General features: G+C 35.7%; 1 protein-coding gene across 1 annotated transcript in view; it reads right to left on the bottom strand.

The window, feature by feature from the left end:
- Positions 1 to 16,991, bottom strand: part of DOK6 (docking protein 6) — a 663,764-nt gene that overhangs the window by 126,854 nt on the left and 519,919 nt on the right. The window contains exon 7 of the mRNA XM_072604125.1: positions 7,824 to 7,941. Coding sequence (XP_072460226.1) covers positions 7,824 to 7,941 — 118 coding nt within the window. The remainder of the gene's footprint in view (positions 1 to 7,823; positions 7,942 to 16,991) is intronic.

The raw sequence follows: 16,991 nt of genomic DNA on the forward strand, positions 1-16,991 counted from the left end.
CTGACGGGCCTTCAGTGAACTGAAGGCAGTCATTATGTCCTCACCCCTGTCTCTTCTCTAGGCTAAAATGGATACTTCCTATTTCTCTCTTACATCCTTCTTAGGAATTCAATTTCTTGTGAGCAAATCTGCAAGAGGTTTTTAATTATTAATTTAATTTAATTATTAAAAGTTTCAGGGAATACTATTTCATGAAGAAATTCACTATTTTGTTTTCACAGAGAAAATCTTCAACCCATTAAGATAACATTTGTTCTAGATATCGCAGAGGTAAGACTATATTGGTCAATAGCTGGGCAAGTCACTTAAGTTCTGTTTGCCTCAGTTTCTTAATTAGTAAAATGAGGATAATAATAGCACTTACCATGTAAAAAATGCTTAGCATAGTGCTTAGTAAGTGCTATATAAACCCTTATTTGTTATCTTCCTTTTTTTACGTTACTGATCTGCATTGATGAAGGCAATTTCCACATCAAAAGATCCTAAAGTGAATGAAACCATGTCTGCCCATTCTGCCCCTAAAATATTTACTTATCAAAGTTGTTGAAATTTTATCTAATATATCATTTAGGTGGCACAGTGGATAGAATGCCCAGGCTGGAGTCAGGAAGACTCATCTTTGTAAATTCAAATCTGGCCTCAGATACTTGCTAACTATGTGATCCTGGGCAAGTCATTGAACCCTGTTTGCCTCAGTTTCATCATCTGTAAAATGAGCTGGAGAAGGAAAAGGTGAACCACTTCAATGACAAAATGACAAAGTGACCAAGTGACCACCTGTGATCATGAAAATTTGTACACAACTGAAAACAACAGAACAATATTAAATACTTAGCACCAAGGCACCCTTTATTTTAGCAGATTGCATGGTAGGTTAGTAATGGGATATATGTTTCTTCTATTGGCAGCCTTAGATTGCTTATTTCTACTAATCTCTTCTACTAATCTAAATGAATAATATCTGAATGGTAAGGAACACTGGACATTTCTGTTGAAAATTAATTCCAGTGCCTGACTCATAGTAGGTGCTTAACAAATACTTAGGGTTCTGTCTGTCTCAGTGAGTGTGTGTGTATGTGTGTATAGGCACATATACATATATACTTTCACCATACACAGGCTCATCAACAGAATGCCATTTTCAAATTTCTCAAAGGATTAGCCAAATATAGGTTTAATGTACTGTTTTTTAAATTGTGAGCTCCTTGAGAGCAGGGACTACTTTTTGCCTTTCTTTGTATCCCCAACTCATAGAAGAGGGCCTAGCCCATAGTATCTGCTTAATAATTGCTTACTGACTGACTACAACAACATTAAAGGGGGAGGATGAAATAAGGAAGCTTTTCAGAGAAAATCTACCATTAATATAAAATTTACTTCCATTTTTGAGTTACAAACAATGAGTTCTATTAATATTAGAATGATGGTAGGCTCTGCTAATCCATGATAGGAACTAGCTAACTTTTTTAAAGTCCCTCTTTAGTAATTATTCTTATATTTCCAGTGAAAAATGATTAAATAAATGGCTTGTCATAGAAAACCATGATGATGAGTTTCTGCCCTGTGTCAGGACAACTTAATTAGCCTGGTAAATTTCACTGTTCATCTCCTGTCCAAGCAGGAGAATGTATGTACTATTGGGGAAAATAAATTTAGTAATAACTATATCCAGTGCAACATTAGTCATAAGATAGTCTGATGTTTAAATGGGAAAAAGAAAATCACTCCCCAATGTTTCCTAAATGAAGGAGTTTTGAGGTCCAACAGAACATTAATGTGTGGTTTGGCGGAATTACAACACACGCCTGTAAAAGCCTCTAGATTTTATTTTTCACTTCACTCTCTATTTTTAAATATTTGAACGTAAACCCCAATCATGCAATAGGAGTGAAATCTGTGTCCTTAACCTATTCCCACAAGATCACAAAATCATGGAATTTCAGAGCTGGGAGTGACTTCAGTGGCAATATATAGTCCAACTCACATCCTCGATAGAATCCCTAACACAACATATTTAACATGTGGGCATCCAGCCTCAGTTTTAAAGATCTTCAGTGATGGGGACTCCCTTCTGTTATGTTGTCCATAACCACAAAGGTAGCATGTGTCTGTGGTAGCACTAGAACCCAGGTCTACATAATTTCAAGGCTGACTGAACCTTTATAATTAATAATAATATTAATAACTCACTTTTACATAATTTTTTAAAGTTTGCAAACCACTCTACACATTTTTCTCATTTGATCCTTATGACAATTAGGTAAGGTAGGAGTTATTACTATATTCATTTTGGAAAAGAAGAAATTGAACCTGAAAGAGGTTTGTGACATGTGGTGCCTGAAGCAGGGTTGGAACTTAGTTTTTCCCCAGATTCAACATTTCCTTGCTTCTCATATGAAACAGCACCACATATAAATGCAAATGTCTATTAAATATCTATGAGTAGCTAGGTGGTGCAATGAATAGAATTCTAGGCCTAGATGCCTTTTCTTGAGTTCAGATCTGGCCAGAGACTCCAGGTGTTCGACCCTGGGCAAGTCCCTTAACCCTATTTACCTCTGTTTTCTCATCTGTAAAATGACCTAGAAAAGGAAATGTTCCAGTATTTTTGCCAAGAAAACCTTAAATGGGGTCATGAAGAGTCAGACACAACTGAAAGGACAACAAAAAATATTATATATATGCAGGTACATATATGTATACATGCATGTACGTATATAAACATATGTACTTTGTGAGACTGTCTTTATTGACCCCACTAAAAACATTACTTTTGTAAGACCGATAATAATTTAATGAGCTCAATAGGAAAGTATTTTTTTACAATTACCTCTGTACATATTTATATGGGTTTGTGTATGCAATCAATCAATAAGCATTTGCTAAATATCTCCTATGTTCCAGGTATTATGCACAAGTATTGTTCACACAGTGGTGCTACTTTCTGTCTGTGTATGTGTGTTATACGTTATTTAATTCTGAAAGGGATATTATTCTATCCCATTTGATTTGTTCATTTATTCAACAATGTATATCTATGAATATATACATATATAAAGACAGAGCAAAAGATAGACAATAGGTGGCATAGTAAATAGAAGGCCAAGCTGGGAGTCAGGAAGACTAGTGTTTAAATACCACCTCAGATACTCACTAGGTATGCTACCCTAGGCAAGTCACTTAACCTTGTTTGCCTCAGTTTCTTATCTGTAAAATGTGTGTAATAATAGCACTTCCTTTCCAGGGTTGTGATGAGGGTCAAATAAGACATTGATTTTGAAGTGCTTAGCACAGTAAGTGCTACATGAATTTAAACTATTATTATTGCTATTAATGGATAGATGATAGAGATAACTAAATAGATAAACATACAGTGTCATAGGGTACAAAATGCCTGGAATAGTGAAAAGTACTTAATGAATACTGATTGATATACATACATACAAACATACATATATATGTGTATACATATCTGAAAAAGTTAAAACATTTCCCCACATAATTAAATAAACCTTTATTCATTCTTACAAGACTAAGATTCTTTATTCTTTGCATAGAGATAAAAATAGTTTCACACACCAGCTTGGTTTGTGGAATCTGGCATGAAGAACAAATAGCCTGGTATTCCTGCAGGCTGAGAATCACATATTTTGGGGAAGCTTATGATAGCAACTGCTTTAAAGACACAGGATCCACTCAGTTTTCTTCTAAGTGCTAGCAACTAAGTTTTTCATTACCCCGCCTCCACCCCAGCCAATGCCAGGCTACTCAATGCCTCCTCCCGAGTCCTGCCCTCTTCAACAGCAACAAAAAAAGTCCATGGTGGCCAGCTGCCATCAGAAAAGCACTTCATACTTCCAAAGCTCATCTTTATCTCTTGCTGTTGACCCCCTCACCTTGCTCTCCCGAGCCATCCCTGAGTTCTCCATCATTAAATTCAAAAGATTCACATAAGCTTTTATGTTTTCCTAAACCAAATCATCTCCCTGTTCATCCCCCACAGCACTGTCTACTTCTTGGTTTTAAATCCAACTAATTTGCTCTTGGTTCTGCTTCATTTTCCCACTCCTGCCCTTATGTCTTTTTTTCATACCACCCCTTGTGCTTGGAATAGACTCTCACTTTCCCTTCTGCCAAGCTATTCTACTCTGATCTTGAAATTCATTTAACCTAGGAAACTTTAAGGGGGCAGGAGCTATATCTTAACTATTCATCTTTGCATTCCCATTTACTCAGTGCCTCATCAAAATTGGTGCTTGATAAATGTGGAAGGAAAGAAGGAAGGAAGGAAGGAGTGGGAGCCAAAGAAAGAAGGAATGAGTGAGTAAGATAGAGGCTGGAATAATACTTTTTCCTGATAAGCTGCCATTGATATGAAAGCTTCTATTAAAATAAAGTTACACTGTTGGGGAATTCACCTTCAAATTAAATATACCTGTAAGTAATTAATGTGTACAGAGTAGCAGAAGAGGCATTGAAAGTTATACAGAAATTAAAAACTGCTTTCATGGATTTTATAGTACATTAGACAGGATTCAATATATACAATAGTTGTATAAAATAGAACATGGGAAATGTATGAATGCACTACAAAGTATTTTTCAAAGTCTGAGGAGGAAACAATCAATTTTTTTTCCCCACTAGGTGACAATGTACAACTTCAAGAAGGAAATGACATTTCAGCAGACCTTTGAAGGTCAGGAAGTATATCCATAAATGTGGATAAGAGAGGAAGAAAATTGTAGGCATTCAAGAAAATTATTAACAACACTTTCCTCACGTCTATCTCTTAAAATTATTAGTTTCTTTTAAGGATCAACTCAAATGCCACCTCTTTTCCTGGTTCCCCTAAGAGTTAGGATTTTTCATTTCCTCTTTAATGATCATGCATATACATATCTTTTTACATATTACAGTAGGGGACAGTATGAGCAAAGACAGAGCAGTAGAAAAGCACAGGAAATAATCTGTAGTCAAATTTAGCTAGAGCATGAAGTACATGATAGGAAGTAGAATGAGAATGAACTGGACAAGGTAAAATTACACAAGATTGCAGAAGTCCTCGAAAAATTACCTATTTTATTTTAGGAGACAAAAAACCCTTAATGGAGGGAAGACATGTAGCAATCTCATATTTTGGGGGCACAGGATGAAAATTTAATCTTTCAGCCAATATTCAAGGTTTATTCAAAAGTCTTATTCATTTACTACTATGCCCTATCCCCCCTATTAGTGAGAAGCAAAATTAAATGACACATAGAAAGGCAAGTGAATTTTAACAATCAAAAGACATTGCTTCTAGAAGATGAATGATTGCTTATGGTTCATGGATACATCTCTTATCAGTCAGATTCAGCTATATTTAGAAAGGATGATTTATTTAGTATGCTTTGACATGACAAAGAGAGTCAGACAATTCATTTATCTACTTTCAGAAATGTGGGAGAAAATAATGCGCTTTGGAAACTGGATTGACAAAAAGGATAAAAATAGTGCAATAATTAAGAAGAATATAAATACATTTTTTGATTTACTTCCTAAATCTCTGACAGGATTGGGCAAGACATTTGTTGAAGGTTATCTCCCACATGTGCTATCTATATCCATTGTCTTTCCAAGAATGCTGAGTCACTAATATCCTTTCATGTACACAAAATTCCAACTAAATTTACCTATTTCCTCTTCCTTGAACTCAGTGTTCTATATTATACCTTTTACCTGGAAAGTATTCATCCATTCATTTAACAAGAATTAGAAGCCTGCACTGTGCAAGACATCGGGATAGGTGCTGGACTTATGAAGGGAGAAATGAAACTGGCCTAAGAAAGCTCATTTTCTATTGAGAGAAAAGAACATATACACCAATAAGTAAATGGAAAGTATTTCAAGAAGGAAGATGTTAGCAACACTTCCCTCATTTCCATCTCTTAAAATCACTACTTTCCTACAAGAATCACTTCAAATGTCACTTCCTTTTCTGATTTCCGTAATGGTTAGTTTTTAATTTCCTGTTTTAATGAGCATGCAGGTACTTATCTTTTTTCATACAGCAGTAGAATGCAAACTCTTTGAGGGTAAGGACTATTTTGATTTTGACTTTACAACCCCAGACCCCTTGACCATAGTAGACATTAAATAGATGCATGGATTAGATTGGGATATTTATCCTGAATGCAAAGCTCACTCAAAGGGCTTAGGGGAGATATGGTAGCTATCAAAGTATTAGGAGAATTATCACGTATCAAAGAAGGCTTAAAATTTTTCTGCTTTGTTCCAGAAGACAAAACTAGCAACAATGACTAGGAGGTGAAAAGAAGAAAAATTAGACTGGAGGTAAAATAAAACTTCATAGGGATTAGAGATTTCCAAAAATGGAATGAAATTCTGTTCACTGGAGGTCATTAAGCAAAACAGAATGATCCCTTCAATGGCATATGGTGCAAGACATGTTCAAGTATGTGTTGGGATGGATGGTCTCTGAGGTCTCTTTCAATTTTGAGATATGCTAGTCTGATTTTGAAAGAATGTAAGCTTACCCTTAAAATCTCATTAAAATATTTGAGCAGTGTCTTAGCCAAGGCTTGAAATTCTAGCAGAGAAGATTTTTCATGAGTAATCATGTTTACATTATATTTGCCCTCTCCCAACTCATCTTTCTCTCCTGAAATAATCCTGTCTATATGGTGCATAAAACATATTTAAGGCTGCTTATTCATATAAATTTAAAGATTTGGATGAAAAATACTTTGGAATCCTCAAATATGTTGAAGTTTAGCTTTTTATTTATCATCTCTCCTCTTCCCCCTCTTTTTTCCCTCCCTTTTCCTTTCTCCTCCCCTTCTTTCTTTCTTTCTTTCCTTTTTTCTTATTAAATATTTATTTCATTTTATATATGAATATAAATATTTATTTTCATTTTCGACTTCATTTTACTCAGTCTCCTGGTTTATTCAGCCTTAATCAGCATAGACAACCTCTTTACTATTAATATTATTTGAATGAAGGGCATTATTAATATATTTCATATATATTAGGGCTGGAAGACATCTTAGAAATCATTTATTCCAACCCTTTGACTTAGAGATGAAGAAATTCAATGCCACAGAAGTTATACAATTCACAAAAGGTCACAGTGACCCAGTGGCACAATCAAGATTAGAACCCATGTCTCCTGATCCTATATTGCTTCTTCTCATTTTAGAATAAAGCAGGGGATTGAAAAGAAAGCACTCTTTCTCCTACAGAGGGTATGCAGAATCTGCTACCATTGGTTAATTACTTTCTATCTATTCATTTTATTCATCTAATTAGTTATTCCCATGTTAGTTAATTAACCACTCCTCTCTAGGGACTGCACTGAAGCAAACATTCACACTGAATGGCTTCTATTTCAGATCGTGGCAACTTATGCAAGGAGTTTTATGTAGATTTTATTACCAAGCCTGAAGTCAGCTTCCTGAACAGATATTCAGTCCTATTAAGGAGAGGAGATGGCAAGAAAGAGAACCTTTACAGAACCTAGCATTGTTGGCTACATTTTAGCTACTGATAATTTGCATTGTATAGTGTTTTACTCAAATGTCTGTTCAAATTATTGTTCAGCCTACACAATGAGTTTTGGGGTAATTTTTACCATTAGTCTATCAAATGGTAGCTTAAAAAAAGCCACTGTAAAACTCAGGGTTCCCACAGGGGAAGGCGGCAGATGATAAACTGAAATACAGGGAAAACAACGAATGCAAATGAAAACAGCAATTTTCATGAATTTTGCCCAACATGAAGGCAGCTAATGCAGGTGCCACCTTGTTGTTAAAGCCACTTGCCTTGTAAACTGTAGATTTCTCCAACACTGTTCTGCCGCGTGATATGGTGCCAATACGCGCTTCGAGGGAGGGAGATGGACTTGGATAATGTCATTGGTTCAGTCAGACTGGTTTGAAGCTGAAAAATAAAGCAGGCACATCAAGAAAACATTCAGCTATTCACATGACCAAACACATGTTTTGAAACTGCCTTATATCAGCTATGGTGATTTATCGTTTGTTTTTTTTTCTTTTTCTTCCAAATGAATAGCTGAAAGAGAGCTAAAAAATATTTTTGAATTTCTAAATGTTATGTCTTCCTTTGAATATCTGGAGATGCTAGAATCTGTTATGAACTCAATTCAGTATAATTAAGCAGCGATTTAAGTAAATAAACACAACCTGCCCCAGGTTATACTCTGATTTGTGCAACTTCACTACATCCAAACAGCTCCACATCCATCATGCCACACTTTCTTCCTCCTCTTCCTCTTCCTCTTCTTTGGCCCTCTGCTTCTGGGAACAGTAATCAAACCAACCTTCCCAATCCTGGAGATAATGTGTCAGTCAATTCCCCTATGACTGCACTCAGCATTTATGTGACTTCCCAGACCAAAACACTCCTGCCTAGTCAACCAATCTCCCACACGTGTTGTCTTCCTTCGTTAAAATGTCAACTCCTTGAGGGTATAGACTGTTTTACTTTGTGTGTTTTTATCTTCAGATGTTTGGCACATAGCAAGGGATTAATAATGTTTTTTTTCTCATTTATTCCTTCATTTGTTTACTAAGTACCTACTATAATGCCAGGCTCAAGAGGCAAATGTGGTTAGCAAACAGAGACCTGGATTTGGATTAAGGAAATAGAAATCTAGAGCTCCCTATACTTAAGAGATTACAGGTTTGATTTAAAAAAACATGCAAGGCTCCCTTGCTTGTAAGATTGAGAAATGGAAGGAATGTAGAAGATTACCTAGTCTAATCCATTATTTTAAAAATGAAGAAACAGATTCAGAGAGATTTAGTAATTTACCAAGTAATTCACGATTGGAAAGTAAACAGGGCAGAAGTCCAGTTATCTCCTCTTCTAGTCCAAACTTCTGGAAGGTTCCCATTATTGACCAAATACCACTAACCTCTTTGGTCTGATCCTGCACCATTTGCTAGCCTCTTCAGTCTTATTCATATGCTTCCTGGCGTGCAATCTCTAATACAATCAAGTCTGACTTCACTTTCCCCTTGTTTCAACTTGCCATTTCCATGGCATCTCTCTGGCCTCTGGGACTTTTTATAGCCTGCTTCCCATTTCTGGAATAGACTCCAGCTACATTTTTGCTTATTGAAATTCTTCTTTTCCTCCAGTTCCTAGCTCAGGTATCATCATTATCTCCCTGTAACTTTCTCTGATTCTCCCACATAAATTCCCCCTTTTCAAATATTTCAGAATCGCAGGAACTCAGAGTTGTAAGGACTTCTACTCCAAACCATACCTAACCAACAATTATCTCTCTAATATATTTGACAACTGATCATCCAGTCTTTGAAGAACTCTAATGAGAAGAAAGCTATTTTCTCCCTCCCCTCCCCCCTAAGGTAGCAGTTGCTGTTCAGTCATTTTGGTTGTATCTGACTCTTCATGAACCTACTTGAGATTTTCTTGGCAAAGATACTGCAGTCGTTTGCCATTTCCTTCTTCAGCTTATTTTACAGGTGAGGAAACAAAGAATTAAGTCACTTGTCCAGGGTCACCCAGCTAGTAAATGTCTGAAGCCAGATTTGAACTCAGGAAGATGAGTCTTTTGGAGTCAATGGCTGACACTCTACCCACTGAGTCACCTGTTGAGGAGAAAGCTACTATTGATCTCCCAAGGTAGTGCATTTCATGTTTAGCTGGCTCTAATTTTTAAGAAGCTTTCTTTACATCTCATCTAAGTCCACCCCACCGTAACTTTTACTTTTTGATCCTTGCTCTGTCCTCTGGGGCCAGTCAGGATAAAACCACATGGTAGTAATCATGGCTCAATTTTTCTCTTGTCCAGTAAAAGCACTCCCACTTCCATCAACCAATTCTCCTATTTTCTAATGTCGTTCCACAAGATCTTGCGTTCTGCAATCCTTCCTTCTGGTAACAACTGGCCTTTGCATCTCCCATGGCTTGCTCACTGAATCCCTGAGACCAAAACCACCTTAAAGGTCAGCTAGTTTAAGCCACACCTGAAGAAGAGTACTTATTTTATTAAACCTGACAAAGGGTATTCCAGTCTTTGCCTGAACACTGCACTGTAGTGAGGGAGCCACCTACATCATGAAGCAGACCATTCTACTTTTGGATAACATTAATTCTTAGGAAGTTATCTTATATCAAGCCTAAATTTGCCTTTTTAGTACTTTGACTCATTGTTTCTAGCTTTGGCTTCAGTAACTAAGCAGGACAAGTCCAACTTCTCTTCTAGATGAGCCCTTAAAAATGTTGAATGCAATCATCGTATCTCCACAATTCCTCCAAGTTCAATGAACTTCTGCAGTTCATTAATGATCTCTCTAAAATGTGGTACCCAGACTAAACTGGAGCAAATCAGTCATGGTCTAAGGCACTATGAATGATGATAGAGATCCAAAGATAAGAGAGACGCAGTCCTTAAAGAACTTACATTCTAGAGGAGGAGGTAAGCCAAATACATATATTATTGGGCTATTCCCCAAGGAATATTTTCAATCTGGAAGGATTCTTTTTCACTAACTCATTTTTTAAGGGTATATCTTAAAGAACTACTTTCTACTTATGGAGTATATTTTGAAGTAAAAAAAAAAATTCTCAATTACAGAAGCCCTGGCCATAGGTGATACAGTTTTCATTGGGTCTTACATATTTAGGTAAAAAAATATTCCATTTGTAATTTCACATTAATTTTTGATATCCTAAACTGGGCATTTAAAATATGCTTCAGAGGCAGAATGACATAATAGACAACCTTTAAACCCAGGAAGACCTGGATTCAACGAAGTAACCTGCACATTCGTGGAACTTACATTCTAACATGGGGGACAAGAACATATATATGATCATATATTTATATACATACAACACATATATTAGTTTTATCTCTGATATATCCTTGCCATGTGTCCCTGAGGAAATCATTTAACCTCTCACTATATCAGCCAGTTTTCTATGATTATGAATCGTAGAGAAAGTCCCATCACACACTGACAGAGAAAATTACCAAACCTGGAAGTTCCATAAACCAATAAAATCTCAAGTTTAGTTTCTGTTCCTTTAGAGATAGTAAACTTAATTTTTCAGCATGCATATTGTACAATATAGCAAACAACTTGGGCCGCAGATATTTCCTGATGGGAACATAGACAATATTCAGTGGACATACTAGTAACAAAGTGAATATTATTTTTCCGAACATAGGATCATAGATATAGAGCTGGAAGAGAACTTAGAAGTCCAACACCCCCTCCCCCATTTTATAGATGGGGAAAATATGGTCCCCAGAGATGAAATGACTTGCCCAAAGTCTCCAGCAAGTGGCAATTACCCAATCAACAAACATTTATTAAACTCTTACCTAATAACAGGCACTGTGTTAGGTACTAGGAAAACACATGCAAAAATGAAAACCCTTATCTCAAGAAGCTTACATTCTAACTAAAATACTAATTATATTACTAACATATTCACCTCTCCTCTCTGAGGTTCCATGTCTAAATTTATTTATTTGAATTTTGAGTTACTATTGACATGCCCCAAATAACAATGGTTAGAACTCATTTTAAGTTTTAAAATTCAATGTCATATCCTTTGATTATCTTACCTATAGAAATAATGTGGTTTCTTCTGAACTAGTTTTACTGAACTAGTCAGTGATGTTAGGCAGAATAAGATTGTATATCTCTCTAATTCAAACTTTAATTTGCTCTCTGCCAAATCATTAATGTATAGAAAAAAAATTAGTACTGAAAATTATCACTCCTCATAATGTCATAAAAATATAGCATATATGTTCTTTATATATATAACATATGAAAGACAGCAAGCATATTGCCCTTGTCTATGTTTCACACTTTTGCATCTAGAATATCATGTAGCAAAAACATACTTAAAAAAAAATAAAGTAGAACTTTTTAAGGAAAATGTGATGAGATATGGTTTAAAATCTCAGGTGGATATGAATTCCTATTCATCCCTAAGACCCGTCAGAACCCCTCTGTGCCTATGACCCTGGTGCTCTGACAGGTCTGGAAAATGTTTTAAATATAAGAGGCACCATAGTCTTGACATCCTGTTACTCATCAGCAGTGACAGCCAACTGACCTTTAGAACTTGAAGCCAGGGTTGTCCTAAGACAAAAGAATGACAAAGCTAAATTTATTATTGACAAGTACATTTTTTATTGTCAAGGAAAGAGAATAAACATTGCTATACCACCTACTATGTGCCAGGCACTGTGCTAAGGACTTTTTTTTCAAATATTATCTCATTTCTCTTTACAACAACCCTGCAAGGTAGGTGCTATTATTATCTTCATTTTACAGATGAGGAGACTGAAGCAAACAGAGGTCAAATGACTTGCCCAGGGTCACATAGCTAGTAAGGGTGGGAGGCTGGATTTGAATTCAGATCTTCCTCACTCCAGATTCAGAACGTTATCCATTGTGCCTGCTACCAGCTGCCTCCCTAATGCAAAAATGCATATGTTAATAATAGATCTTCACATGATACAATTATAATCTCCTAATAGACTTAGTTGAAAATTTCTTTGTAAGAAACAGTGTTTTATATTTTTTTACTTGTGTGTTAGTTTTAATTACTTAAGTATTTAAGTCTTGAAAATTCCAGCATAATGAAGCAAGCTGGGTTTAAAACCTAGCCTTTCTTTCTGCCTCTATAACCTTAGGCAAATCACTTAACTTTCCACACCTGTTTCTTTAATTGTAGAATTGCTAAAGTCTCCTTGATGTTTTAAATCCTATGATCCCAGAATATTAACCAATCATCCTGATTAATTTTCATTTTCATTGCCAGAACCTGTGGGTTATCCAACAACATTTCTGTATGAGGTGAAGGTAAGATAGGATATAAGAGAATCTTTTCTTTGGAAACATATGTTTCCTTCAAACTTTAAAAACCTTATCACTTTTAGTGTGCTTACCTCAATATTCTGTGTCTAAGAGCTAGCTTTTTTGGAGTCTTACCTGCTTACTGTAGGGTTGGGAGTTAAGAAGACCTGAGTTAAAATGTGACCACAGGTGCTTACTTAGGTCTGGGATCATGAAAAGCTATTTAACTTCTATTTGTTTCAGTTTCCCCATCTACAAAATGGGGGTAATAATAACATTTACCTCCTAATATTGCTGTGAGAATTAAATAAGATATTTGTACATGGCAGATAGTAGGTGCTTTATAAATGTTGGTTATTACAGTTTTCAGGCCGTGTTTTTCTTTTTTTGATGGTGTGAATTACTTTTTCTTTCTTTCCAAGGATCAATGCCCTAATTATGGATATTTGATCTCAGGAAAAAATATGAAAAATACACTTAAGCAGATTAGCATCTTAAAGATGAAAAACAATGGTGGTGTGTAGAGGTAAAAGGATCTAAGGAAGGAGGAGCTAATGGGTTTTCTCAGAATCACTGAAATAAAACCTTGTACACTATCATCATATAAGAAGGTAGGCCCTGCTTCAATAATCCCTTTTAAAAATTTATTTTAAAAAAAGGACAAAGAAGAAAACAAATGATGTAGATAAAAATCATTGACTCCAAAAGCAGCTGAAATAACATTTTACACATTTCTTAAAAATCCCAAATAAATATTTCTAATATTTCTTTCATTATTTTTAAAAAATGGCAGGGAAGTTATACTCAGGAAGAAATAAAACTATATTTATTTATAATAACAGATGAACTATGAAATTCCCAATTTTACAATCCCCAGTAGAATAGGAGGTAAGGGCTTAATATATAAACACAGATCTTTAATTAATGCCAGCAATGCCAATTATTAGCACTAATTAGTCCACAGACCTATGCTAATCACAATCCTGCCTATATGTCACTCTTTTTCCTTTTTTAAAATTAGCAGAATCTTTTCTCTATATAATTCGTAATCAGTGGTTAAGTTAATTTTTCCCATGGGATAACACTAAAGACTTCTCCATTCATTTTACTACAATTCTTTTTCATTTTATTCCTTCTTCATTTCATTGTGTCAGTTTTTTTCTCTGAGAAATATTGTCCTTCCCCCTGTTCACTTATATGTTTCCCCTCCCCCGCCCAAATCCCCAATAACACAGTGGTTCCTTTATGTTGTTGCTATTGGATAATTAAACAGGAACTAAAGACCATTTGCTTTTTTTTTTTAATTTTCAAGACTTTTGACTATTTCTCCTGCAAAACCATTCCAAACCTTCTCCCTTTATTCCTCATTTTTCCAACTTCAGCCTCTTGGTCATTTAAAAATCTTAAACTGCCTTTTATGCCCTCATCTTTTCCTGCTTTTCTCTTAACTTCCAAACAAATTCAGAGAAACAGGAAAGGTACCTACATGATATCTTATCAAGGACAAAGACATTTTTAGGAAGAGGAATTTGGGGAAACATTTGTCTTAGAGTCAGAGGGCCCAAATTTGAGACCAGTCTACATTTCCATCCAATATGACCCTGTGCAAGTCTTTTTACTTCTCTTAGACTTAGTTTCTTCAGTTGTAAAATGGGGATAATAATTTCACTATCTACCTCATAGGATTATATGAGTTACGATTGTTAGTTAATCCATTACTATTAATAAATTTTAAAATAGTTATTAAATAGTTGTATTTAATACAATACTTATTTGTATTATGCTTCATAAGACATAAAGTGCTATATTCATGTAGATTTAGGAGACAGAATGGAAGAGGGAGAGAATGAATAATTTGGAGTTATAGAAGCTTAATTCAAATTCTACTTTGACATTCTGCCTATGTGACCTCAGACAAGACAGTTAAGCTCCCTTGGTCTCTGTTTCCTTATTGTAAAATAAGGAGGTGGAATGAGATGACTTCTACATTCTTTTCTACCTCCAGAGATGTGTACAAGTGAACATATGATTGACTGATATCACCCTCCTCAGTCTTCTCTCTCTTCTGACTAGAAGGCTGGAAGTTAGAGTATCAAACTTTTCCCAATGCCTTCTTTTTTAGAGCACAGAAAGTGGACTTTTTGGTTCGATCCACTCTGCATTTGCAGATCTGCCTGGTTTCAACTACATGGAACAAGATGCTCCCATGTTGGTTACCCCTTGGTCCACCCCCAACCCCTTCTGCTTCTTCCCTGCTTCCTTTTGTATATTTTCTTTTCCCATTACACTGTGAACTTCTATCTTTCTTTTTATTCATTGTATCTCCAGAACTTAACTCAGTGCCTTGCACATAGTAGGTGCTTAATAACATAGTGGGTGCTCAATAAATATTTATTGGATTGGATTATATATATATCTATTATAATTATCTCCTTATGTTTTTCAATGAGGTTCAGATAAAAATGGTCACTATCTTATTATTCTTTATTTTTAATATTCTATGTGTAAATATAATGATATAATAACTACTTTTTGTAGTTGAATAAAAGGAGGATGAAAGCCCTTTTTCTTGTCAGCTTACTTAATCCTTTGTATGAGAGGAAGGGAAAAGTGTCTAATGTGTGTCTTTATGTAGTGTCTAATGTGTGTCAAGTCCTGTGCTGTGCTTTTATAATATTTTTATAAGTATTATCTCAATTGGTCTTCAAAACAACCCTGCGAGGTCCATGGTTTTATTACTTCTATTTTATAGTTGAGGAAATTCAGGTAGACGACTTAAGTGCCTTGTCCAGCATCAGACAACTAGTAGGTATCTGCGGCTGGATTTGAATTCAGGTCTTCCTGACTCCAAGCTCAGGGCTCTCTCCGTTTCACCACTAACTATCTGTGGTATAACTTAAGGACCAGAAAGAACAGCAATGATGTTTCCATATGATCTTGGTTTTCTCTCTTAAGTCTCTATATTGTGAAAGCTTTTCATTACATGTAATTTGAGGATTGAGTATTTTGGTATGGTTACATCTGTTAAAAGTTATTTTTAAGTTGTTATGGATCAATGTTAAGTCTTAGAAATTTTGTGTGACAGTTCAGTGTGTGATGATGGCTTTGTTTCAGTGCAAGTTTATCAGCTGAATTCTCCAGGATATCTTGAGGTATGAGTAAGTATGAAGACAGTGAGGCCATGGAAGATAGTATGCTTTTGGTGAATAATTATCCCTGGTAGACCATATCTTGTTCTGTATTCTGAAGGTGTTAAAATTTTCATTCCCTATCAATGTATTGCCTAGTTTCAGTAGTTTCCTTGACTTATATTTATATTGGTTACTGAGCCTAAGGCCCTTAAAGATAAGCCCTTTATAATTTCTGGTGGCCATATCCTGGACATAACCATCCTTTTCCCACAGACAAATTTGTAGTCATTTGTCTGATGCTTTTTGGTTGACATGTGGTTGGACAGATTCATGCAGATGTTGGTTGGTTGTTATCCTTTGTCTTCAAAGAGGACCAAAATGACATCACCATAAGTGAAATTTCAGTGTGTCTAACTGTGGCCGATCAAAACAATACAAGTTCAGAATGTTCTACCACAGGTTGGGCACAAATAGTCTGTGTGAATATTTGAGGTAGATATCTCAAATTTGTGCATCCTGTGTTTACTTTGTGCTGTCTTAATTCTGCTTTGCTTAAAGAGCACAGAACCCTTTCTGATGTGAGCATGCCATGCTGAGTGGTTCTGTGCCAGTGTCTCCCAAAGTTTTGGAGAGAGATCTTGAGAGTGTCCTTGTATCTCTTCTGGCCACCATGATCACCTGTCCCATGCGAGTTTTCCATAAAATAGTCTTTTTGGCAAGGCATACATTTTGCATTTGAACAACATGGAGTTGTGCTCTCTGAAGCATAGTTTGAATGCTTGGCAGTTCAGCTTGAGCAAGAACTTCAGTGTCTGGTACCTTATCCTGCCAGGTGGACCTCAGAATCTTTCTAAGATATTTCAAATGGAAGCAATTTAGTTTCCTGGCATGGCACTGGTAGACTGTCCATAATTCACTGCATACAACAATGAGATCAACACAACTGCTCTGTAGACCTTCAGTTTGGTGCTCAGTCAAATACCTCTTC

The sequence above is a fragment of the Notamacropus eugenii genome, chromosome 4 (assembly GCF_028372415.1).
Source record: "Notamacropus eugenii isolate mMacEug1 chromosome 4, mMacEug1.pri_v2, whole genome shotgun sequence".
Lineage (NCBI taxonomy): Eukaryota > Metazoa > Chordata > Mammalia > Diprotodontia > Macropodidae > Notamacropus > Notamacropus eugenii.